This window comes from Salmo trutta, chromosome 3, assembly GCF_901001165.1.
Source record: "Salmo trutta chromosome 3, fSalTru1.1, whole genome shotgun sequence".
Lineage (NCBI taxonomy): Eukaryota > Metazoa > Chordata > Actinopteri > Salmoniformes > Salmonidae > Salmo > Salmo trutta.
In genome coordinates, this window is record NC_042959.1 from 68,900,407 (window position 1) to 68,923,707 (window position 23,301).

Below are 23,301 nucleotides of genomic sequence, written 5' to 3' on the forward strand. Positions count from 1 at the left end.
GCTCCTCATTCTGTGGCACTGGTTTTGCTCAGCACAGCAGTTGATGTTGAAGCTGTGCCTCAGGCCACAGTACATGTGTTAGCAACAACTGCCTGTGTGCAAACAGCAAGGCTGATGTGTCAGGGCAGTCACCCCATGTCAACTCCAACACATGGGAGAGATCACTATAAAACACTGTTGGATGAGAGAAGCGTTTGTCTGGAAAATTGCTGCAGCAGCAAAAAGGTAAGTGACATGTTCTGTCAACATGTTTTTCTTCCGTTGTTGAATCACTGCCATATTATATTTTATACAAAGTTACCAAATGTTGTTTGTATGGGCCAAGTTGACAGTTGAATGATTGGGTGAAGTTGAAATGTAGAAAATGTTTTGTGTAGAATGGTCTTGTAGTCCAAGCAGTTGTGTAACACTGTGAGACATTCTGCCTTCAAACACTGTATTGTCTTTCCTTACAATTGTGAATTTGCATGTATATACAGCCTTTTATTGAATTACCTCTAATTAGTACAACAAACAATGCTTTTTGAGAAACCTTTATTTCATCAGATTGATCAGATTGGAGCCAAACATCTTATTTCCATTCACCCACAACTCAAATGTACTACCGGCAGTAAGACCAGGGGGCACAGCTGCTGTCAGAATACCATTTATTTAAAGATCACTTGAAGTGAAAAATTGGTGGTAAATATCCACAGATGTACTGACGTCTCTGTCATGAATATAAGTGTGAGAGGGACTCTCTGCGGTCTGGTAGAGTCGGTGGAGCTTGAGGGAGACGACACACGAGTGAGAGGCAGGGAGATTTACAGGCCCTGCAGGGTAGAGCTGAGCCAACTCTACCTGGAGGAAGCCTCTGGCACTGACAGGCTCCTGGCTGGAGCTCCTGGCTGGGGCTCCTGGAGGCTAACCAATCACTAGAACACAGAGCAGACAACATGGAGAACACTCAGTATGATTTAAACAATTTGCCTGTGAGTGGTAAGATAAGAAGTCTGAAAACAGTGGTGTGTTGTTGAATGTGTAATATGGATGTAAGTTGACCTCCGGTAGGTAACACCTCTGGTCTGTTTCTACTTAGGTCTTAGAAGCAGTGGTCTTATTTGTAACAGAAATTGTTATACAAAGTATTCACTGGGGTAATGTTTCTGATTCACCACATCAATTTAAATATTTTTGCAAAACAGGAAATATTTTTAGACCTGCTAGAGAACATTTGTGGGTTTCGCAATAGGAGAAAGTGATATTTTCCTCACCAAAGTGTTTCCAGCACATATTTAGGTGGATATAAATTATCTACTGTTTCTCTGTATCTTTCCTTTACCAGAACACATAACCCTACTTACCATCTGAACAGAAGTGCTCAGTGACCTCAGTGTTTTTACTGGGATTGTTTTATTGTTCATGGTGTGTTTTCTCTAAACCTACCTACTGGGTTCGTCTCAGTGCTGACCTCATCTCTGGTTTCTGTTAGGATAGAAAGCAATCATTCAGATATTTTTCAATAATATAGGTTCAGCAGTTAAAGAATTCTGCTGTGGATCTTCTTTTTTGTAAAGCCATAGTTTGGAATTATGGTAGAATAGAAGCCAGACGAACCTCTACTGTTGGCTTCATCAGTACCATTGGGTCTACCATTGACATGCTCCATACTGTCCAAGTCCTGCTGTTCTCTGGCTGTGTCCAACACTCCATTCACTACACCCCTACAACTATCCCTACGTAGGGCCTGCTCCGTGGCTGTGCCTGTGACCTCTTGGCTTTGGATATCTCTATCTCTACTGTTTAGACTGGTATTCTCGTCATCTTCACCTCCATTGACTGTAGTTCCCTGCTCTCCGGGCACACAGACAGTACCCTGGCAGCCCACCTTCACATCCTCTTCACTGTTGAGATCAATGAGCACTCTGCTGGTTCTCTCTCTCCCCCCTGTGGGGTCCCTCTGAGTCTCTCTATCCAGCTCCTTGCTCCCATTGGTTGGATCTTGCCTGGTGGTTGTCTGCATGCTGTCCACATGGTCTGGGTTTATGGTTTTCCTGCCTGGTGGTTGTTTGTATTTTCTCACATCACTTGGAGGAGAACTGTCAGTCTCGTCGCTGCTACTGTCGTCTGTCACTGTATTGGGGATTAAGAGTCAGTTAGAACTGTCAACTGATTCCATTTAGAATTTACTCTTGGTATGAAAATCTATGGATATGAATAAGTGCTATTGGTTTAATAGGTTTTTATTCTAAGTATGCTAATTCTATGTTTGTTTAAATACACTGTTGGCCAAGGACTTCATCGAGTAGATTATGACATATCTTGAATCTCAGTAGAGGGTTTGGCGGCTGCTACAACCACGACCACGTAATTTTTTTCATCTCTGTTGCTGTCCTACAACAAGACACGGCCAGGTGATGTCATGTTCAGTCTCTTACATAGTGTTAGTTACATGTCTATGGGATGTAATTATAATAGGCTGGAATTCTGACCAGCAGAATTAGAATCCTGTGCTACCTTTTGCATTTCTGTCTGGAATGAAAAACAGTGACGCTACATCAATTATCTAGCTACCATTTCTTTACATTACATTGATGTAAAACATGACATACCAGTTTGTGTAATCTTTGTATTAGATCCCAGAGAGTCATCATCATCCTCTGAAGAAAGAAAGAAAGAGAGCGAGAGAAAGAGAGAGAGTGCGAGAGAGAAAGAGAGAGAGAAAGAAAGAATGAGAGAGAGAAAGAGAGAGAGAAAGAGAGAGAGAGAGAGAGAGAGACAGAATCAGAATTGGTGTGGCAGTAACAGTCTATGACATCAATATTACCAGATGAATTTTCCCCTACCGGATATTTCAGTGATAGATTATTTTGATATTTAATATACCTCTGCTTTCTGCTGAGTTACTTTCAGATCGTCCTGCATCTGTGGGATATTGAATAAAACAACTCTGAAAATGATATTGAAACTTCCTATATAACATTATTTTCAAACCATATTCCAAATCAAACCAAATCAAATCTATTTATATAGCCCTTCGTACATCAGCTGATATCTCAAAGTGCTGTACAGAAACCCAGCCTAAAACCCCAAACAGCAAGCAATGCATGTGAAAGAAGCACGGTGGCTAGGAAAAACTGCCTAGGAAAAACTCCCTAGAAAGGCCAAAAACCTAGGAAGAAACCTAGAGAGGAACCAGGCTATGAGGGGTGGCCAGTCCTCTTCTGGCTGTGCCGGGTGGATATTATAACAGAACATGGTCAAGATGTTAAAATGTTCATAAATGACCAGCATGGTCAAATAATAATAATCATAGTAGTTGTCGAGGGTCCACACACCTGTAAGATCATCGGAGTTGCAATTCTCTTTGGATCTGGCATCTGAGTCTACAATATCTGATACATGATCAGACAATGATCAATAACACAAAAAACACATGATCAACCACATATCAATAACACTAACTACTGACTATTGATAACTTCCCAGCTCAACCTTCCCCACACTAACCTGTTAAATAAGCAGAGTTTGCAGCCTGGGTAACATTTGAGATTTCTGGAAGACAAATGATTGCGGAGTAATGATACACGTAATGTAACATTGATTTCATTATATTTCACAACAAAGTTTGACCGTTTGATTAGAAACTAAAGGTAATAAAAAACTACCTGCAGAGTTCTCTGTTGGTCTTAAAGGACTTGGGCGTGCTGTTGAACACGGTAATAAATTAGGTCAACATGGCAATAACAGATGCTAGTTAGAAACACTTCCCTCAAACATCCAAATCTACTTTCACTAACCTGGGGTTGGATCTGGTTTACCAAAGGTATTCTCAGGACCTGGGGAAAGTAGAACAGAAAGACGGCAGATTGAGTTAATGATTTTAAAAGTAACAAAATGAGGAGAGATAAAAAAATGTATATGTAAAGTGTGAAGAACAGACCTTTGATTTTTCCTGAGGTGCTTTGAGTAGGGGGAGCAACATCAAGGGCACCTGTAACAACATCTGAAAATGAGGTACCTTACCAACAGCTTATTAGAATCTCACCACCTGTGATCAATTTTTGAAAATGTGATTTCTCCATCAAGACTAACAACTGTTTGTGTCTCATCATCACACGAAGATAAACAGGTGCGTTAGAATGTAGCCAACCATCTCACCATTCAAAAAGCTTAACACATCCTCACTTCTGTCTGAAAAGGAAACAGTAGTATTATTAATTTATTGAATCTCCATAACCTCAATAATATAATGTCATATACTGTATCAGACCTTTTCACCACAGCAATAAAAGCAAGCTCATCGTTTTTGGCCAGTGTATGACACGCTGAACAATTCACTGGAAAAGCTTACTGGAGCAAATCGATATAGGCTGATATATGATCCTTGTTTAGGGTAAATGAGGCTTACCTTTCATTGGTACCATGAACACAACAGCCACCAGCGTCAGAACTGACAGAGAACACAGGGAGCTACGAGAAAAATAAAGAGCATTGGCCTTTTCAGTTGAATGCATTCAGTTGTACAGTTGACTAGGTATCCTCCCTTTCCCTTCCCTTTTATAAAGATAGTTGTACAGTGTTAAATCTAATGCTTTGTAAGACTAAGCCAAGACAACGCACAACATTTAAATTAAATGTTACATGACCTAAATGTTACATTGTTATAAAGAATATATCAATCAAAGAGGCCATGATGCAATAAAAAAAGTGACTTACAGCTTCATTGTGGGTGGAAGTCATCACACGAGTCCTCTATCTCTTTGTTAAAAGACCCATCAGAGGTTTTATACCTTCCTTCTAGCTGATTGGCTGGAACCACAGAGATAATAGACACAGACACACTTTTATGAGATAGAATGGGGGCTGTGTCAGGTGTCTCTGCAGGAAACAGCGCATGACCGCGGGAATGGTTTAAGATTGAGGAATCAGATGAGCATTTAAACAAAAAGGTTTACAGTTTACAAACGACTAATTATAATATCAGTCGACAAACAACTGACTGACTTAGAAGACAAAGACTCCCAAGATGTGACTGTTCATTCAAGAGGTGTACAAAACAAAGACCTTCTCTTTCTACACTATGTTGATTATAGGTGACTGGTTCCTGTGGTCAGTGATGCAAACAAAACATGCCTCTGGCATTTCCTTGTCATTGTTACAGCAATTTAGAAGAGGGTAGGCCTACACAATGAGTGGATTAATTGATACCGCACTCTGAAAGTGTAGCATAAGCATATACAGTGAGTGTACGAAACATTAGGAACTTCTATGACATAGACTGAGCAGGGGAAACAAGGTGAAAGCTATGATCTCTTATTGATGTCACCTGTTAAATCCACTTTAATCAGTTTAGATGAAGGGGAGGAGGCAGGTTAAATAATAATTTTTAAGCCTTGGGACAATTGAGACATTGATTGTGTATGTGTACCATTCAGAGGGTGAATGGTCAACACAAAATATTTAAGTGCCTTTGAATGGGGTATGCTGGGTTTTTCAGTTTCCCATGTGTATCAAGAATGGTCCACCACCCAAAGGACATCCAGCCAACTTGACATAACTGTGGGAAGCATTGGAGTCAACATGGGCCAGCATCCCTGTGGAACGCTTTTGACACCTTGTAGAGTCCATGCCCCGACAAATTGAGGCTGTTCAGAGGGCAAGATGGGGTGCAACTCAATATTAGGAAGCGTTCCTAATGTTTTGTCCACTCAGTGTACGTTGTCCCTTAGCCATAACGACCAAAGAGAAAGTATGTTCATTCTGTATTCAATATTTCTCTTATCAAAGGCATTCTTCTTTGGTCGTTCAGTATTTCTCTATTTTCTAATTCTTCTTTGGTCGTTCAAAACAGCACTGTTTAATTGAACGTTGCAAAACCCTCTGATATTGCCAACTACTTTAATGACTTTTTCATTGGCAAGATTAGCAAACTTAGGCATGACATGCCAATAACAAACTATAAACCTTAATTTTCATTGATAACTGAATTAGAATTCTGTAAAGTGTGTGTGTTAGAGGTGAAAAAAGTATTGCTGTCTATCAATAATGACAAACCGCGTGGTACTGACAACTTGGATGGTTGCGGACTATTCCCACTCCTATCTATCTAAGCCTACAGGACAGTATGTGTCTCAGGGCTGGAGGGAAGTAAAAGTACTTCCGATACCCAAGAATAGCAAAGCACCCTTTACTGATTCAAACAGCCGACCAATCAGCCTGCTACCAACCCTTAGTAAACTTTTGGGAAAAAAATGTGTTTGACCAGGTACAATGCTATTTCACAGTAAACAAATGAACAACAGACTTTCAGCTTACTTATAGGGAAGGGCCCTCAACATGTACGGCCTTGACACAAATGACTGATGATTGGCTGAAAGAAACTGATAATAAGAAGATTTTAGGAGCTGTTTTGCTAGACTTCAGTGCAGCTTTTGACATTATTGATCATAATATGCTGCTGAAAAAATATACACTACCGTTCAAAAGTTTGGGGTCACATAGAAATGTCCTTGTTTTTGAAAGAAAAGCATTTTTTTTGTCCATTAAAATAACATAAAATGTATCAGAAATACAGTGTCGACATTGTTAATGTAAATGACTATTGTAGCTGGAAACGGCTGATTTTTTATGGAATATCTACATAGGCGTACAGAGGCCCATTATCAGCAACCATCACTCCTGTGTTCCAATGGCACATTATGTTAGCTAATCCAAGTTTATAATTTTAAAAGGCTAATTGATCATTAGAAAACCCTTTTGCAATTATGTTAGCACAGCTGAAAACGTTTGTGCTGATTAAAGAAGCAATAAAACTGGCCTTCTTTAGCCTACTTGAGTATCTGGAGCATCAGCGTTTGTGGGTTCGATTACAGGCTCAAAATGGCCGGACACAAAGAACTTTCTTCTGAAACTCGTCAGTGTATTCTTGTTCTGAGAAATGAAGGCTATTCCATGTGAGAAATTGCCAAGAAACTGAAGATCTCACACAAAGCTGTGTACTACTCCCTTCACAGAACAGTGCAAACTGGCTCTAACCAGAATAGAAAGAGGAGTTGGAGGCCTCGGTGCACAACTGAGCAAGAGGACAAGTACATTTGTGTCTAGTTTGAGAAACAGACGCCTCTCAAGTCCTCAACTGGCAGCTTCATTAAATAGTACCCGCAAAACACCAATCTCAACGTCAACAGTGAAGAGGCGACTCCGGGATGCTGGCCTTCTAGGCAGAGTTGCAAAGAAAAAGCTATATCTCGGACTGGCCAATAAAAAGAAAAGATTAAGATGGGCAAAAGAACACAGACACTGGACAGAAGAACACTGCCAAGAAGGCCAGATTCCCATAGTAGCCTCTTCACTGTTCACTTGAGACTGGTGTTTTGCGGGTACTATTTAATGAAGCTGCCAGTTGAGGACTTGTGAGGCGTCTGCGGTGCAGTTGTTTTGGGTCGCCTACTGGGATCTGATCCATTGTCCTGGGTGGTGGTCCAAACAGAGGATCCGCTTCGGGAAAGTCGTATTCCTGGTTGTAATGTTGATGTTGCTCTTATATCCAATAGTTCCTCCTGGCTGTATGTAATGAGACTTAAGATTTCCTGTGGTAACAGTGTAAGAAATAATACGTAAAAAAAAAGAAATACTGCATAGTTTCCTAAGAACGCGAAGCGAGGCGACCATCTATGTCGGCGCCAAACACATAGCCATGCAACATTTCCTGTTGCTGCAGGATTCATTTCCTGCTGTAGCAAACGGGCTCAAATTAAGATCATACATCTGTGTTTTTATCACACCTGGACTACTGCCGAGTTATATGATCAAATGCTGCAAAGACGGACATAGGCAATTGGCCAAAAACAGAGCAGCACGGTTGGCCCTTAAATGTACACTGAGGGCTAATATCAAGAAAATCAACGTGAATCTCTCCTGGCACAAAGGGGAGGAGAGATTGTATTCATCACTACTTGATTTTGTGAGGGGTATTGACGTGCTGAAAGTTTCGAACTGTCTGTTCAAGCAGCTAACACACCTCAGACAGCCATACATACCCCACATGAAATGCCACCAGTGGTCTCTTCACAGTCCCTAAGTCCAGGGCAGAGGCTGGGAAACACACAGTACTACATAGAGCCATGACTACATGGAACTCTATTCCAAATCAGGTAATTCAAGCTAGCAGTAAAATCAGATAAAAAAACCCCAGATAAAACAACACCTCATGGCACAACGCAGACTGTGAAGAGACACACACCCACACATTGTAATATTGTATTATTGTAATATTGAACATTTTGTACTGTACATTTGTAAAGGTGGAGCAGATAGGCAAATGTGTATAGTGCACAATGTATTGTATGATGTGTTTTATTTATGATGTAGACTATTGTTTGTAGACTATTGTTGTGATGTTTTGTGCATGTTTGGACCCCAGGAAGAGTAATGGCTGCCTTGGCAAAAGCTAATGTAGATTCTAATAAAATACTAATGTTTTGGAGTTATGCATTATCAAATCAACAATAGTTACGCATTAGAGTTAGATGTCCATGGGTCCAGAACGTCATACATACCTGGGGTGCATTCAGTTCGATTAAACAGTAGCTAGGTAGTGTGACGGTTTGTACTGAACAACACGTTTCCTCAAAACGTGTTTCAACATTCTTGAACAGACGTTGAGGTACGTTTTCTCCGCTAGTGGGCGTAGTACGGTGTGGCTTGAAGCAATGAGTGATGAAAGGGCAGTGGAGCGTTCCCCAACCCACAACCCAACCCCTCCCCGGTTTTCAATTGGTCAATCAGAACAGCACCGTTTCCGTTGTGCGTTGTCCCTGTCTGGAACATCCTTGGTCTTGTCCCAGTGAGAACATAGATTTATATTGTGGAAAATAACTAAGGAGGATGTACGACCATAGTCAATCAATCAACAATATAATAATAACTTTAGTAAGAAAATGTATCTTTAACTTACAATCTATGCGATTAGATAGGTTCAGAATGTATGTGAAACAGCACAAATATATGGCACATGGAAATCACAAGAGGGTGGTTTACGGAGAGGTGGGATGGACTGAGAGTAGCTGAGTGGTGGGGTTAAAAACTCATGTTCTATAATAGTTATGACTATAAAAAAATATGAATAAGTACTATCTATCTAGATGTAATTTATATCAAAATATCGGATTACTTTATTTTTGCTATGTAACTACTGTAAAAAATGTGTGCATGATTTATATGTAACAACAAAAGAAAAGCTGTAAAAACAAAGTTTGTTTTTGTCCTTTGAAGAGGGGGGGTGGAGGGCCCCCCCAAAATACATTAAAAGTACGATGTGGATGTGGACTCACATACAGCACCCCTATCTATTGTCAAAACTTCTGGCATGTGGCGCACAGTGAAAAATATATATATAATATGTATAATATACTTTGGATTGAATTGTGACACAGAGGTTCTCACATTTAACCACTAGGTGTCAGTACAGGTTTTCAGAGAAGTAGAGCCTCGTGTTTTCTCTCTCCCATTTTCCACACAAAGACAGCACAGCGCCCCTCACAGGAATGGAGGTGCACATTGCCGCTAAACCAAGCATCGCCATATTGATGTCCCAACAACGTCGAGAGGTAATACACATTAGCTTATTTACCTACGTGAGATGGCCATTGTTTGGAGTCAACTTTGCATGTTATTGCATATAAGACAAATACTCTTAAAGCATACATAAGTATGTTTAGCTTTACTACCATTAGCTATCAAGGTAGCCCACAGAATGTTAGCTAAGGCGTTGTCAGCCAGTTACCTCGCTTAATGCACTCCGTTGTCACTTTTTGCTTCTGAAAACAAATATTTTGTAGCTTGTGGTAGCTAGCAATCTTTAACGTATGTACGTCAGCTAATACTATTTACTGATTTACTAACATTTATAGATAAATACCTGCCCAGCAATTCATGTTTCGTGAATATAACTATTGCTAACATTTGCTTGTTAGCTAGCTAACGTAGTGTTCCCATCCGGCTTTTGATGCGGTGCAGTTCATCATGGAAGCAGCTAGCGCGAGCTAGTTGGCTACATGTGCAGGCCATGGCTCGTGCGTGTGTGACTGTCTCGAGGGAGTTTCACCACAGATGATTAAACCGTGTGGGTCCCAGCCGGACACTGGGTATCATAATGAAACTGCTTTGTGCACCACAGATGTTTCTGATCGGTTTCATCATACAGTGAATGATTTTCAGCATTGTTGACACTTGACAGACCGTTACACAATACCATAGAAATAAAGTTCGTAAGCAGTGACAGGTTTTTGAGTCAAGTCAGAGAGGTTGAGTTGAGACTCTTTGGCCAAGTATTGTACTAAATCAATCACATGTATGTATTCCAACAGGGCATATGACAGTGGGAATCCTAGTGATGACTCTACTGAGCCCGGTGCCCCCTGATTAGACTGGTTGGATGTCCTCCTTAACAACTACAACAATCAGGTTTGTTGATTTTAGCAAACTATCTTGACCAGTATAACTTTGACCACTACAGCAGCGATTTCCCAAACACACATTAAGCTTAGTCCTGTACTTAATTCATTTCCATAGAGCATGCTTTTTAGTCCAGGACTGGTCTTAAATTGTGTCTGGAAAACCTGCCCATATCATGATGGCTACCTGACCAAAATATGTAGCTAGCCAACTAACATCTTGTGTGTTTTATCCTGCAGCCTCTACCAAACCAACGTAGCATCAGCTCTGCAGCGACCCCACCTGTCACCTGCAGCTTGGAGCAAACCTCCAAGGTACCATTCACACTGTGATCAATCACACTGTCTTATAGGCCTACTGTGCCAAGTCAAGCGAAACAGCAGTCAAATACCTGATGCCAACAGTATGCCAAATAGAATGATTCATTAGTCTACATTACTTTCAATCAGTCACTTAATTCTCCTTATAGATATTTCTTATATATGGATCTTCCTTGATATCGATTAGATAGGTTCAGAATGTATTAGAAACAGCAAAGTTGACAAATATATGGCACATGGAAATCATCAGAGGGTGGTTTACGGGGATAGGTGGGATGGACTGAGAGTAGCTGAGGGGTGGGGTTAGGGAGACAGGTGGGATGGACTGAGAGTAGCTGAGGGGTGGGGTTAGGGAGACAGGTGGGATGGACTGAGAGTAGCTGAGGGTTGGGGTTAGGGAGACAGGTGGGATGGACTGAGAGTAGCTGAGGGGTGGGGTTAGGGAGACAGGTGGGATGGACTGAGAGAAGCTGAGGGGTGGGGTTAGGGAGACAGGTGGGATGGACTGAGAGAATCTGAGGGGTGGGGTTAGGGAGACAGGTGGGATGGATTGAGAGTAGCTGAGGGGTGGGGTTAGGGAGACAGGTGGGATGGACTGAGAGAAGCTGAGGGGTGGGGTTAGGGAGACAGGTGGGATGGACTGAGAGTAGCTGAGGGGTGGGGTTAGGGAGACAGGTGGGATGGACTGAGAGTAGCTGAGGGGTGGGGTTAGGGAGACAGGTGGGATGGACTGAGAGTAGCTGAGGGGTGGGGTTAGGGAGACAGGTGGGATGGACTGAGAGAAGCTGAGGGGTGGGGTTAGGGAGACAGGTGGGATGGACTGAGAGTAGCTGAGGGGTGGGGTTAGGGAGACAGGTGGGATGGACTGAGAGAATCTGAGGGGTGGGGTTAGGGAGACAGGTGGGATGGACTGAGAGTAGCTGAGGGGTGGGGTTAGGGAGATAGGTGGGATGGACTGAGAGTAGCTGAGGGGTGGGGTTAGGGAGACAGGTGGGATGGACTGAGAGTAGCTGAGGGGTGGGGTTAGGGAGACAGGTGGGATGGACTGAGAGTAGCTGAGGGGTGGGGTTAGGGAGACAGGTGGGATGGACTGAGAGTAGCTGAGGGGTGGGGTTAGGGAGACAGGTGGGATGGACTGAGAGTAGCTGAGGGGTGGGGTTAGGGAGACAGGTGGGATGGACTGAGAGTAGCTGAGGGGTGGGGTTAGGGAGACAGGTGGGATGGACTGAGAGTAGCTGAGGGGTGGGGTTAGGGAGACAGGTGGGATGGACTGAGAGTAGCTGAGGGGTGGGTTTAAAAGCTCATGTTATATAATAGTTATGACTATAAAACACAATTTATATTGTATAAGTACTATCTATCTATATGTAATGTATATCAATTATCACATTTTATTTTTGCTATGTATCTACTGTAAAAAAAATAATAATAATTGTGAATGATTTACATGTAACAACAAAAGAAAAAGCTGTAAAACCAAATTAGTTTTTGTCCTTCAGGGGGGTGGAGGGGCCACAATAAATGACATTATAAGTGCGATGTGGACTCAAATACACCACCCCTATCATGTTTGTTTTTATTATAATAGGTGCATCTATTTTCTATGTCCCAGGTGATCCAGAGAACATCCTGTGTATAATATGTCCGGCTCTGTCCCAAGCCGCTCTCGAGTTTACTCTGATGTAAACACACAGAGGCCTCGGGAATACTGGGACTACGAGTCCCATGTGGTGGAATGGGGGTACGTAGTGCGTGTGTGGTTCAAAAGCTGAACACATTGTTTTCTGTTGCATGTTCTGGTATGTGTGTTAGTAAGTCGCTCTGGAAAAGAGCGTCTGCTAAATGACGTAAATGTAAATTGTAGTTGGTGTTACCTAGCTGAACTTGTCAAGCCATCACATTGCTTGCCTCTTCTCTGACTATGTAGGAACCAAGATGACTACCAGCTGGTGCGCAAACTAGGACGAGGCAAATACAGTGAGGTGTTTGAAGCCATAAATATCACCAACAATGAGAAGGTTGTTGTCAAAATACTCAAGGTTGGTACCATATTCATTTTAATTGAATTTAGTATTGGCATTTTATCCCCTAACTCAAATTTCGCTCCTCGCCAAAGAGACATTTACATTTACATCATTTAGCAGACGCTCTTATCCAGAGCGACGTACTGTATGAAGTCCTGATGGTATTTTGTTATGTTTGTCAATAGCCTGTCAAAAAGAAGAAAATCAAGAGAGAAATCAAGATTCTGGAGAACTTGCGAGGCGGTCCCAACATCATCTCACTTTTAGACATCGTCAAGGATCCTGTGGTGAGTAGAGCTCGTGATCCTAATTTCTATAAGTGTGCCCTAGTAAAGTGTAAATCATAACACAACCACATGCTCGTTTTGTTGTGCCTTTTTTACAATGGCTGTTGCTCAATCACTAAGCAGAAACAATGTGCTTCATAATCAGCTACCTCCATCCAGAGTTTCCCCCAGGATTTTTTTCAGCAGCTGTGGCAAAGTTAGCGGGGGCGTGGCCAATTGCGCAATTTTAGAGGCCCTCTTAGCCGCAGAGACAAAATGTTGCTGTTTTAAATAGGGATGCACGATATATCAGTGAACGTATCGGAATCGGCCGATATTAGCTAAAAATGCCAACATCGGTATCGGCCCGATGTCTAGTTTAAAGCCGATGTTAAAAACCGATGTCAAAGCTACCGTGCATACCTATATAACATAGGTACATGATGTAATAACGCCATGTAAAATGTTGCACTACACGTGCAACACATCATTCCTAACCTCGCCCACAATGTCTGCTGTGTGGATCGAGCAGTCAACAAGTCAAGCAGTCATTTGAAAGAGTAAGAAAATTTCAGCGAGACAAGCCAAGATAATGGAATTCATTGCCCTTGACAATCAACCGTTCTCTGTTGTGGGTGATGTTGGCTTTTGCTGACTGGTCGAGCACCGGTACACACTACCAATTGCTCTATTTTTCAGATGTTGCCCTACCGGAGTTACACAGTAATAGCTTCACGACATGCATACTATGGAACGCCGTTTGGGTCTTTGTGTGTCAAAAAAGATACAGTAGCACTGTCAAAGCTGTACAAAAAAGTCTGCAAACACCGGCCACGAACAATGTGTTCACAATACCGTGTTGGTAATAAAGCATCATTTGTTCGACTGCAACTTCTGGGGTAGCTAGCTTTAGCTTGGTACCTAGCTAGCACCAATACAACCAGCCTGAAAACAATGACCAGTAGAAACTGCAGTCATTTTCATTGTTTTTAGCAATGATTTAGGAATCCTTGTGAGTAAGTATTAGCTAGGTTGCCACTTGTTGTTCGCCTATTGAAATTGAACTTCAGTTCATGAAAATAAATAGCTAGCCAGCTACTTTACCCTGTTGCCCAAAGCTAACGTTATAAGCAGCCAACTAGCTTCATCTGGCTAGTGAGACTTGACTGGACCGGCTTATGTGTTGTGAAGCTAGCCACAATAAGGATTAGGCACAATAGTGGAATTTGCATTTTGCCTTCAAAATAAAAGTATGTAATTTACAGTGATGCAAATGAATACAAATAGAATTATGCCATACTTTTATTTTGAAGGCTAACCGCAAAGTTCACTATTGTGGCTAATTATTGTGGCTAGCTTCACATAGATGGGTCTGACTAATCAAATAAGAACTGTCTGATAAATTAGGGTTATTTTAGATGGTGACACCTAGCTATATAGTTAGCTAGTTAACGGTAGCTACTGAAACAGATTATGTCGTTTTGCTATGTTTTTGGGGAAGAATTGCATTGTTTGCATCCATGAGCTAGCTAGCTTTTTTTTTATGACCAGCACTGTAGGTGCACAAGACAACTTTACCAGCATTGTAGCATACGTATTGATGAATCGTTGTGATATATCAAATACGAGTGATAGTGTAATAACTACGTAAAAAATGTATTAACTCGTTAAATTATTATTTGACTTGCAGTCATATTCAGGTCCTGATTGGTCAACAAGCTTATTTGACACGCAAAGACCCAAACGGCGTTCCATAGAAATCCTGGTTGAGAATGAAACGACTGAACAACGCTGCTTCTGTGTGTGTGTGAACTTTTTAACTGTACTGGAATGCTTAAAAGGTCGCTAAAATTTTAAATATCAGTTATAGTTATTGTTTTTTTTGGCAAGGAAAATATCGGCCAAAAAATGTCATATTGGTGCATCACTAGTTTTAAAGCTAATTTCCTGTAATTCTACACATTTTGCCATGGCTTATGCCTTGTTCTTATGCTATCTGAGTGACTCAAACATTATAACAAAATCAATGCCATGACATTTTTTTTATTCTCCCTGACTGTCTACCGTAATTTCCGGACTATTAAGCGCACCTGAATATAAGCCGCACCCACTGAATAAAAAAAAATATAGACATTTTGAACATAAATAAGCCGCACATGTCTATAAGCCGCAGGTGCCTACCGGTACATTGAAACAAATTAACTTTACACAGGCTTTAACGAAACACAGCTTGTAACAAAAAATTAGCAGTAAGCATTAGTTGTCTTTTTGCACTGAGTCAATTCCTCACGCTGCAGTTTCCAACGTCTTATCATCGACTCATTAAGACCAAGCTCCCGTGCAGCAGCTCTATTTCCTTTTCCAACAGCCAGATCAATCGCCTTCAACTTGAAAGCTGCATCATATGCATTTCTCCGTGTCTTTGCTATGATGAGGGTGACAAAATGACTACCGTAATCAGAATGATGGGAAGTTTGAGAGCGCTCGATTTAATCTAAACAGTAAACGAAAAAGTTGTTTGACCTTAACCCGTTCGGCAATTTCATTGGTCTAATGAAAGCTTCATGCCGCCAAAAAACTGAGCACGTCACAATGTTTTTTTTGGAGAAAAAAAAATTGAAAGCGAGAAAAATCCATATATTAGCCGCGTCATTGTTTAAGCCGCGAGGTTCAAAGCGTGAGGAAAAAAGTTGCGGCTTATAGTCCGGAATTTACGGTAGTTTTTATTTTGGTGGTTGTCAAAGATTATCTTATTTAAAAATATATCGCTTTTCTACTTTATACCTGGTTTTAATCATTTGAGTTTACATTGAAAACGTTTTACCATCCTGATTATTATTCTTATTTTTTTCAAATGTATTTTTTGTGTGTTCTGGTTGAGTGAGTGATTGTAGTGATTGTAGCTCCTCATGCCTTTTCTTATGTCTTCTCAGTCCCGAACTCCCGCGCTGGTTTTTGAGCATGTAAACAACACTGATTTCAAGGTGAGGAGAGAGACAATGTTCATCTGTCTGTACAGAATTCTAATTAACGTTACATTCTGAACCAATGTCCAGCCATCTCATTTTGATAGATTTTTTTTCTCTGTATTTCAGCAACTGTATCAAACTTTATCAGACTTCGACATACGGTTCTACATGTTTGAAATATTGAAGGTAAGGGATGGTTTCAAAAAACAAATAAACACCTCACGGCACAACGCCTCTCCCCCATGTGACCTACTTGTTGTGTGTATGTACTGACATGTATGTAGAACTGGTAGATGTACACACACTACATGTTAATGTTTTTAAATTTATGTTTTTTTGTCTGTAATGTATTTGTTGTTATGTCGGACCCCAGTAAGACTAACTGTCTCCATTGGTGTCGACTAATGGGGATCCTAATAAATCAAATCTCAGATGCCAATGATACATCTCGTATTTAGACTACTATTAGTTTCAACCGTTACCTAATTTTTTCTTTTCAGGCCCTTGACTACTGTCACAGTATGGGGATCATGCACAGAGATGTCAAGCCACACAATGTGATGATTGATCATGAACACAGAAAGGTATGAATTCAGTCTCCTACTTTCATTCATTCTGTTACTATAGCTTGTATCACTACCATAATTAACCAGATGTCTTTGTTAGACGTTTTAGTTTCCTTATTGTAAAGCTTCTTTGGGATTTAGAAAAGCTCTATATAAGGCCTGTTTATTAATAGTGTTATTATCATAGAACTAGAACTCAGAATTAGGAATTAGAATGTATTATTAACTAAAGTTCTCTTGTAGCTCCGTCTGATCGACTGGGGCTTGGCAGAGTTCTACCACCCTAACCAGGAGTACAATGTGAGAGTGGCCTCGCGCTACTTCAAAGGACCTGAGCTGCTGGTAGACTATCAGGTGAGACCACTCAATACAGTCTGACCAGACTAGTTATAAACATGAAACTAACTAGTATAGTTGGCCACAAATCTATAGTAGCATGTTGTTAATGTAGTTCTAATAAGTTGGTATAGTAATGTAGTCATTGTTGTTTTAAGCACAGCTCTCACTCTCTCCCCCTCTCCTCTCTCTTTATTTCAGATGTATGACTACAGTTTAGACATGTGGAGTTTGGGCTGTATGTTGGCCAGCATGATCTTCAGGAAGGAGCCTTTCTTCCATGGACACGACAACTACGACCAGGTAGAATTGTCTCATGGTGCTGATCACAATGTCTTGATATTGAATCCTGATGCTACAGTCTCTACTACAACAGCACTGATTTTAACTATCAAGTGGATGTCTTGTTGCTCTCTTAGTTGACTGCCTGTTGAATTGCACATTTCTGTAGGATTACAAGTAAGTATTTTGGTTGAGTCTTTTGGTTTGTCTACAATCAGGTGAGAAGAATTGAGTCTCTCAGTGCTGATGAACAAACCTCAAACAATGTGTTGATCATGATGAGACTACAGTCTTTACAACAAGGCTGATGGTTGATATTTAGTGCATACTTCTAGCCCTCTTACTTGACTGCCAGTTGAATTCCAGATTTAGGCCTTAGGCTTTTGATTTAGTTTGTTTTCCCTCTAAAATGTTTTGTTTCTGTTTTACAGCTCGTACGGATTGCTAAAGTCCTCGGCACAGAGGACTTGTATGACTACATCGACAAGTACAACATTGAACTAGACCCACGGTTTAATGACATTCTGGGCAGGTAAGAATATCCAACATTTCATCGTCAGATTACTTCAACAGAACTGGGCTTCAGAATGTATTACTAAATGGTCCAAATACACAATGTGAATGTAAGTTTACACCTGACCCCTGCCTTGAGTAATTCAGGTTAGTAATGCCCAATATATTGACCCATAGAAACAGAAAGAGTTGAACGGCGAAAGCCCCTCAGACATGACAATTTAAGAGTACTCATGGGTACAGTGAATTTGGCCACCAGTCTCTTTCCATATATTGATATGACTTGTTCCTATTTTTTTGTCTCCTTTTTCCCTAAACTTCTTTGTCAAGTGTATTGAGAGAACTTTGTGAATCTACACTCTGAATGAATGTTGGCTTGATTTTATGTATTGACCTCTCTCTCCTGGTCCATTCTCCAGACACTCCCGTAAGAGGTGGGAGAGGTTTGTGCACAGTGAGAACCAGCACCTGGTGAGCACAGAGGCACTGGACTTCCTGGACAAGCTGCTGCGTTACGACCACAACGCTCGCCTCACGGCCCGGGAGGCCATGGAACACCCATACTTCTGTGAGTTTCCCCTCCGCCTCCACTCAGACCTCTAGATATACGTGCTACAGGTGTTCCCTGTAGCTCAGTTGGTAGAGCATGGTGTTTGCAATGCATGGTGTTTGCAACGCCAGGGTTGTGGGTTCGATTCCCACGGGGGGCCAGTACGGGAAAAAAATTTTTTTATGAAATGTAAGTCGCTCTGGATAAGAGCGTCTGCTAAATGACTAAAAATGTTTAAAAAAATGTAAAATATAGGCCTGCTGCATTAGACACCTAACTGAATGTTTAAATACTAGAACCCTCGCTAGATATTAAGATTATGGTGCTAAATTATGCCTCAATACAATACTTTAAAAATCTTTTTCAAGTACTTGTTAAAAAAGAAGGTTCATATTCAGTGGATTCTCTTGCAGCCATTGAACACATTGACGCAGAAGGCTTTTTAACAGATATTTACAGTTTCTTCAGGGGAGTTCATGTGACTACAGTATACATTTTAGCCCTTTAGCAGATGCTCTTATCCACATCGACTTAAAATTAGTGCATTCATCTTAAGATAGCTTGGTGAGACAACAATACATCACAATCATATCAAATTCACTTTCCCTCAAAGTATGGGTGGGAGGGCCAATAGACCAGAGGTGGTGGAACGAAGGGCTCAGGTTGGGATGTAGGGTTTTCAAATAAGCCTGATGATAGGGAGGGACAGTTCCTCTTACTGCTGCGTAGGCAAGCATCAGGGTCTTGGAGATGATGCCAGCTTCGACTGGAAGCAAGTGGCGTGTGCAGAGGAACAGGGTGACATGGGAGAACTAGGTCAGATGACACGCTCAAGTGTTTTTGGGAAAAAAAGAAAGAAGGCATACCGGTCTGTTGTTCTTGACGTCAGAGAGTTTGAGTGTTGCTATCATAGCTGTCGGTGGATTGGGTTAATGAGTGTTGCTATCATAGCTGTCGGTGGATTGGGTTAATGAGTGTTGCTATCATAGCTGTCGGTGGATTGGGTTAATGAGTGTTGCTATCATAGCTGTCGGTGGATTGGGTTAATGAGTGTTGCTATCATAGCTGTCGGTGGATTGGGTTAATGAGTGTTGCTATCATAGCTGTCGGTGGATTGGGTTAATGAGTGTTGCTATCGTAGCTGTCGGTGGATTGGGTTAATGAGTGTTGCTATCGTAGCTGTCGGTGGATTGGGTTAATGAGTGTTGCTATCGTAGCTGTCGGTGGATTGGGTTAATGAGTGTTGCTATCGTAGCTGTCGGTGGATTGGGTTAATGAGTGTTGCTATCGTAGCTGTCGGTGGATTGGGTTAATGAGTGTTGCTATCATAGCTGTCGGTGGATTGGGTTAATGAGTGTTGCTATCATAGCTGTCGGTGGATTGTGTTAATGCATGTTGATTTAGAAGATATCTGATTGTCTCTCTCTCTCTCTGATGCCAGACCCCGTTGTTAAAGATCAGGGAAGGGGCAGCACTCCTGGAGGAATGGTTACCAGCTCCACTCCAGTCAGCTCTTCCAGTATGATGGCAGGTAAGTCATCCAACACTGTGTTCTGAGGACCGTAGGGCTTCGGTCAAAAGTAGTGCACTATTTAGGGTATAGGGTGCCATTCGGGACGGAACCTCTGTCTCAACTCCCTGGGAAGATGTGCTGTTATCATTACTCTTTGAACTCTGTACGTTGATTGAATGGTTTCCCAACACCACTGTTTTATTTGTGATCTATGGTGAGTACTCCTCCTGACTAGGGCTGTTGCAGTGACCGAATTACCGCCATACCGCCAGTCACGTGTCATGAAGGCAGTCAAATTCCACATGACCGTTTAGTCACAGTAATTAGACTTCTCCAAGCTATAATGTTGCTGCTGGTCATTAGTAGCCTACCAAACTTGCTAACTGCCTGGTACTCAGCACTCCATTGTCCCTCTAATCACTCTGACATCAATGTAATCTAAAATCTAATCAAACACTTCATGAGAGCCCATGAGCTCATGTTGCGCAACATTTCTATAGGCTATTTATTTGCGCTAGAAAACAGAGTGATGGCCTCTACTAAATAGAGGAGGATCCCATCAGCTTTCTATAGGCTAGACCTACTATATTTATTTCTCAACTTTCCTAGTATTAAGCACATTGCTTATATTTACAACAGGAGTACAGCCAACCTGGCTGGCATGAAAATCACGGAAAACCGTCCTCCATCCGCTATTTAAGTGCATAGATGCCGTGTGCATTGCTGCCCTTATAATGTGAAGAAATAGCCTAATAGTTTATCAATATTTTAAGCTAATCGTTTTGATCTATTGTGTCAGCCACATTGCGTTAAAATAGTTTTTGTTGATGCTAGTAATTATATTAATTTGGGATCTATTGCATCCCACAACTGTCCCAGACTATGTTTGGAATATTTATATCTGCACAGAATAGAATAGGTCAACTTTTGTACTATGGGGGATAGTAGATTGACAGGTTAGTGCTTTTGCTGTTCGTTAGACCGACTCAACTTGTTGGCTGATTTTAAAAGTAAATGTGGGCAGTTCTTCTAATATCTTCACCTCTGAATTGGATAAGGATACGCGCAGTTGCGTCCACGATGTGTTTGTCTTAACTTGTAGCCTGTGAGAAAGACCCGATCACGTGATTGAGAATAGATTTATTTTAGGGTACATTATGGCCACAAAGGGGATGCCGCCGTGAAATTCGAGGCGTTATCAAGTGCTTGTCAAATTGTGAATGAGAGACTGATGAAGTGTGTCTAGCCTGCGCAAAAAACAAAGCAGAGCTCAAGCTTTTTCAAGCGACTTTTTTCAAATCATCATTAGTCGCATCATGCAGCCTTACAATCTATTAAAAATCTAAACATATAGCATTTGTAGAACTAAAGTTACATTAATAACTCTAAATTAAGCAAATAAGAGTACCTATTTCTTTGTTAACCGCTCAACACAGAATAGCCGCATGTGCGCACACCCTCAAATCATTTGGAGAAAATATTTATATTTTATTCAGCTTTGTTCAATTGTATTCTTCATACTACAAAATAATGCCACGGAATTCTAAGCAAATATTGTCTGCTAAATGAACTAGTGTAGCCCACAGCCATTTGTCATAGCCACATCAGGACCTAACGTAAGGACAACTCAGAGTATGCTATTCTGTTCTTCTGAAATAGTCTACATTTTCTTCATATCATGTTTCTTTAGACCTAAAATAAATCATGGATTTATTGTGATGGTGTAGGCTATATTTATTAGACTTTTTACAATGTAAATGTTCCTACGGTCTGCATCAGTGGCCTGAAGGTTCAATTACCGTGAGACCAACAGTTATTTGCTTGACAATCACCGGCTGATGAAATTTTGTGACCACCACAGCCCTGCTACTGACCATAGATCACACTGCTCTCTTCTTTTACTTCCTGTCAATAAGTGTACTGACAGTAGGAGTCATTGGTGAGAATGTGTCCACTATCTCTTCTAGGTATCACCTCCACAAAGGCACTGGCTAACAACGCTGGATCACCTGTCATTTCTGCCCCCAACACTCTGGCCCCACAAGTCCCAGCGGCCGGGGCACAGCCCTGAAACCTCCACCACTCCTCCCAGCGGCCGCCGTGGCACAGCCCTGAAACCTCCACCACCTCCCAGCGGCCACCATGGCACAGCCCTGAAACCTCCACCACCCCCTCCCAGCGGCCGCCGTGGCACAGCCCTGAAACCTCCACCACGTCCTCCCAGTGGCCACCAGGGCACAGCCCTGAAACCTCCACCACGTCCTCCCAGTGGCCACCGGGGCACAGCCCTGAAACCTCCTCCCAGCGGTTGCCGGGGCACAGCCCTGAAACCACCACCTCCTCCTCCCATCTGCCACCGGGGCACAGCCCTGAAACCACCACCTCCTCATGGGACCTCCTCACCTATGTTTGTGTGGGCCCGTGGTTCGGTTCAGCCCACCCCACTCTCTACTATGTGTTGGCCTGGCCCGTGGGTTTCCTTTTTATTACGTTGAGAAGAATGATGGAGAAAAGATGTTGAAATTGCTTTTCCCTGTTCAGTTATATTTTGAGATCTGGACTTGAGATCATTTTTTATTGTCGCACCTGTCTGGATGATTGAAAGTAGTAAATAACATACATGAGGTGTGTTACTTCACAAAATGCCAGTGGTCTAGGAATTCTAATACAATGTAGACATGATGAAGAAGAAGAGAATGGATAATAACATTTATTTTGTATGTCCCAAATATACAGTCTAGCTTGAAACAGTTTGTTTGGGGATTCCTGCTGTTGCAATACACTGAACCTGTAGACAACTTCACAAAACGAGACAGGATTCTCTGATGTAGCCTCCACTTGGCAGTGGTGGATAGTTGCTCACACACTACTGTTAAGTGCAGGAGTTACCGGTGTTTTGAAGTTGTTAGAAGCTATCGTACTTGGATTGGACATCTGTAGATACTCTACAGAAACTGTTAGGTTGCATGCACCAAATGCTGACTATCACAGGGTCAATAGTTTGCCAATTTGGTGTTACTTTTACTTCTGTATACATGTTTGTTTTTTAATGCGGTCTCTTACACATGATTTTGAATACATAGGCAATTTTGTAACTTTTGGTTTTTAATTTGGGAGGAGTCTTATCACTTGCAAAAAAAATCGACTTCATAAATAAACAATTTTAAACAGGCAGGTATGAATATTTCTTTATCATTGTATGTTTTCTGTTCTTTCTGTGAAATTTACCGACATTGATGCTGTAGAAACCCTGGCAAATATATGCATGGTTAGATTGGTGGAAAAGCAACACAGACAGATGAATTTATTTCAACTAGCCCAGCCTAACGTATTATGTAATGGAGTCTAAACAACAAATGTTTTCTATTTTTTTTAACTAGGCAAGTCAGTTAAGAACAAATTCTTATTACAATGACGGCCTACCCCAGCCAAACCCTCCCCTAACCCGGACGATGCAGTGCCAATTGTGCGCCACCCTATGGGACTCCCGATCACAGCCGGGATCGAACCAGGGTCTGTAGTGAT

At 41.6% G+C, this 23,301-nt stretch overlaps 2 protein-coding genes across 4 annotated transcripts; one reads left to right on the plus strand and one right to left on the minus strand.

Moving 5' to 3' along the window:
* Window positions 1–517: 517 nt before the first annotated feature.
* Window positions 518–10,170, minus strand: LOC115185772 (uncharacterized). 3 transcript variants are annotated; one of them, XM_029745804.1, is made up of 14 exons: window positions 9,767–10,170; window positions 4,699–4,791; window positions 4,391–4,452; window positions 4,141–4,173; window positions 3,923–3,973; window positions 3,780–3,818; window positions 3,648–3,686; window positions 3,490–3,534; window positions 3,318–3,374; window positions 2,866–2,904; window positions 2,592–2,639; window positions 1,597–2,112; window positions 1,426–1,464; window positions 518–914 (listed from the first exon to the last, which is right to left on the minus strand). In XM_029745804.1, exons 2-14 carry the CDS (start codon window positions 4,704–4,706, stop codon window positions 904–906), a joined length of 987 nt encoding a protein of 328 aa, XP_029601664.1. In that variant the 5' UTR covers window positions 4,707–4,791; window positions 9,767–10,170; the 3' UTR covers window positions 518–903. The 3 variants fall into 3 exon arrangements, with proteins under 3 accessions (XP_029601664.1, XP_029601663.1, XP_029601666.1); XM_029745803.1 differs by lacking the exon at window positions 9,767–10,170 and adding an exon at window positions 8,541–8,706; XM_029745806.1 differs by lacking the exon at window positions 9,767–10,170 and adding an exon at window positions 7,433–7,460.
* Window positions 9,506–22,950, plus strand: LOC115185756 (casein kinase II subunit alpha). Its single transcript, XM_029745802.1, has 15 exons — window positions 9,506–9,590; window positions 10,350–10,446; window positions 10,677–10,751; window positions 12,370–12,498; window positions 12,685–12,796; window positions 12,967–13,068; window positions 15,981–16,031; window positions 16,143–16,202; window positions 16,517–16,600; window positions 16,826–16,936; window positions 17,120–17,221; window positions 17,632–17,732; window positions 18,133–18,281; window positions 19,705–19,794; window positions 21,744–22,950. Exons 4-15 carry the CDS (start codon window positions 12,398–12,400, stop codon window positions 21,845–21,847), a joined length of 1,167 nt encoding a protein of 388 aa, XP_029601662.1. The 5' UTR covers window positions 9,506–9,590; window positions 10,350–10,446; window positions 10,677–10,751; window positions 12,370–12,397; the 3' UTR covers window positions 21,848–22,950.
* The last annotated feature ends 351 nt before the right edge of the window (window positions 22,951–23,301 follow it).

Bases quoted from the DNA above. Each gene is read 5' to 3' on its own strand.
- LOC115185772 (XM_029745804.1), bottom strand. The intron at 3,535-3,647 runs GTAGTTTTTTAT...TTTGTCTTCCAG, and splicing joins ACCAACAGAGAACTCTGCAG to AAATCTCAAATGTTACCCAG. The intron at 2,640-2,865 runs GTATATTAAATA...TTCTTTCTTCAG, and splicing joins TAACTCAGCAGAAAGCAGAG to AGGATGATGATGACTCTCTG.
- LOC115185756 (XM_029745802.1), top strand. From the start codon at position 12,398: ATGTCCGGCTCTGTCCCAAGCCGCTCTCGAGTTTACTCTGATGTAAAC. The intron at 12,797-12,966 runs GTTGGTACCATA...GTTTGTCAATAG, and splicing joins TTGTTGTCAAAATACTCAAG to CCTGTCAAAAAGAAGAAAAT. The intron at 16,032-16,142 runs GTGAGGAGAGAG...TCTGTATTTCAG, and splicing joins TAAACAACACTGATTTCAAG to CAACTGTATCAAACTTTATC.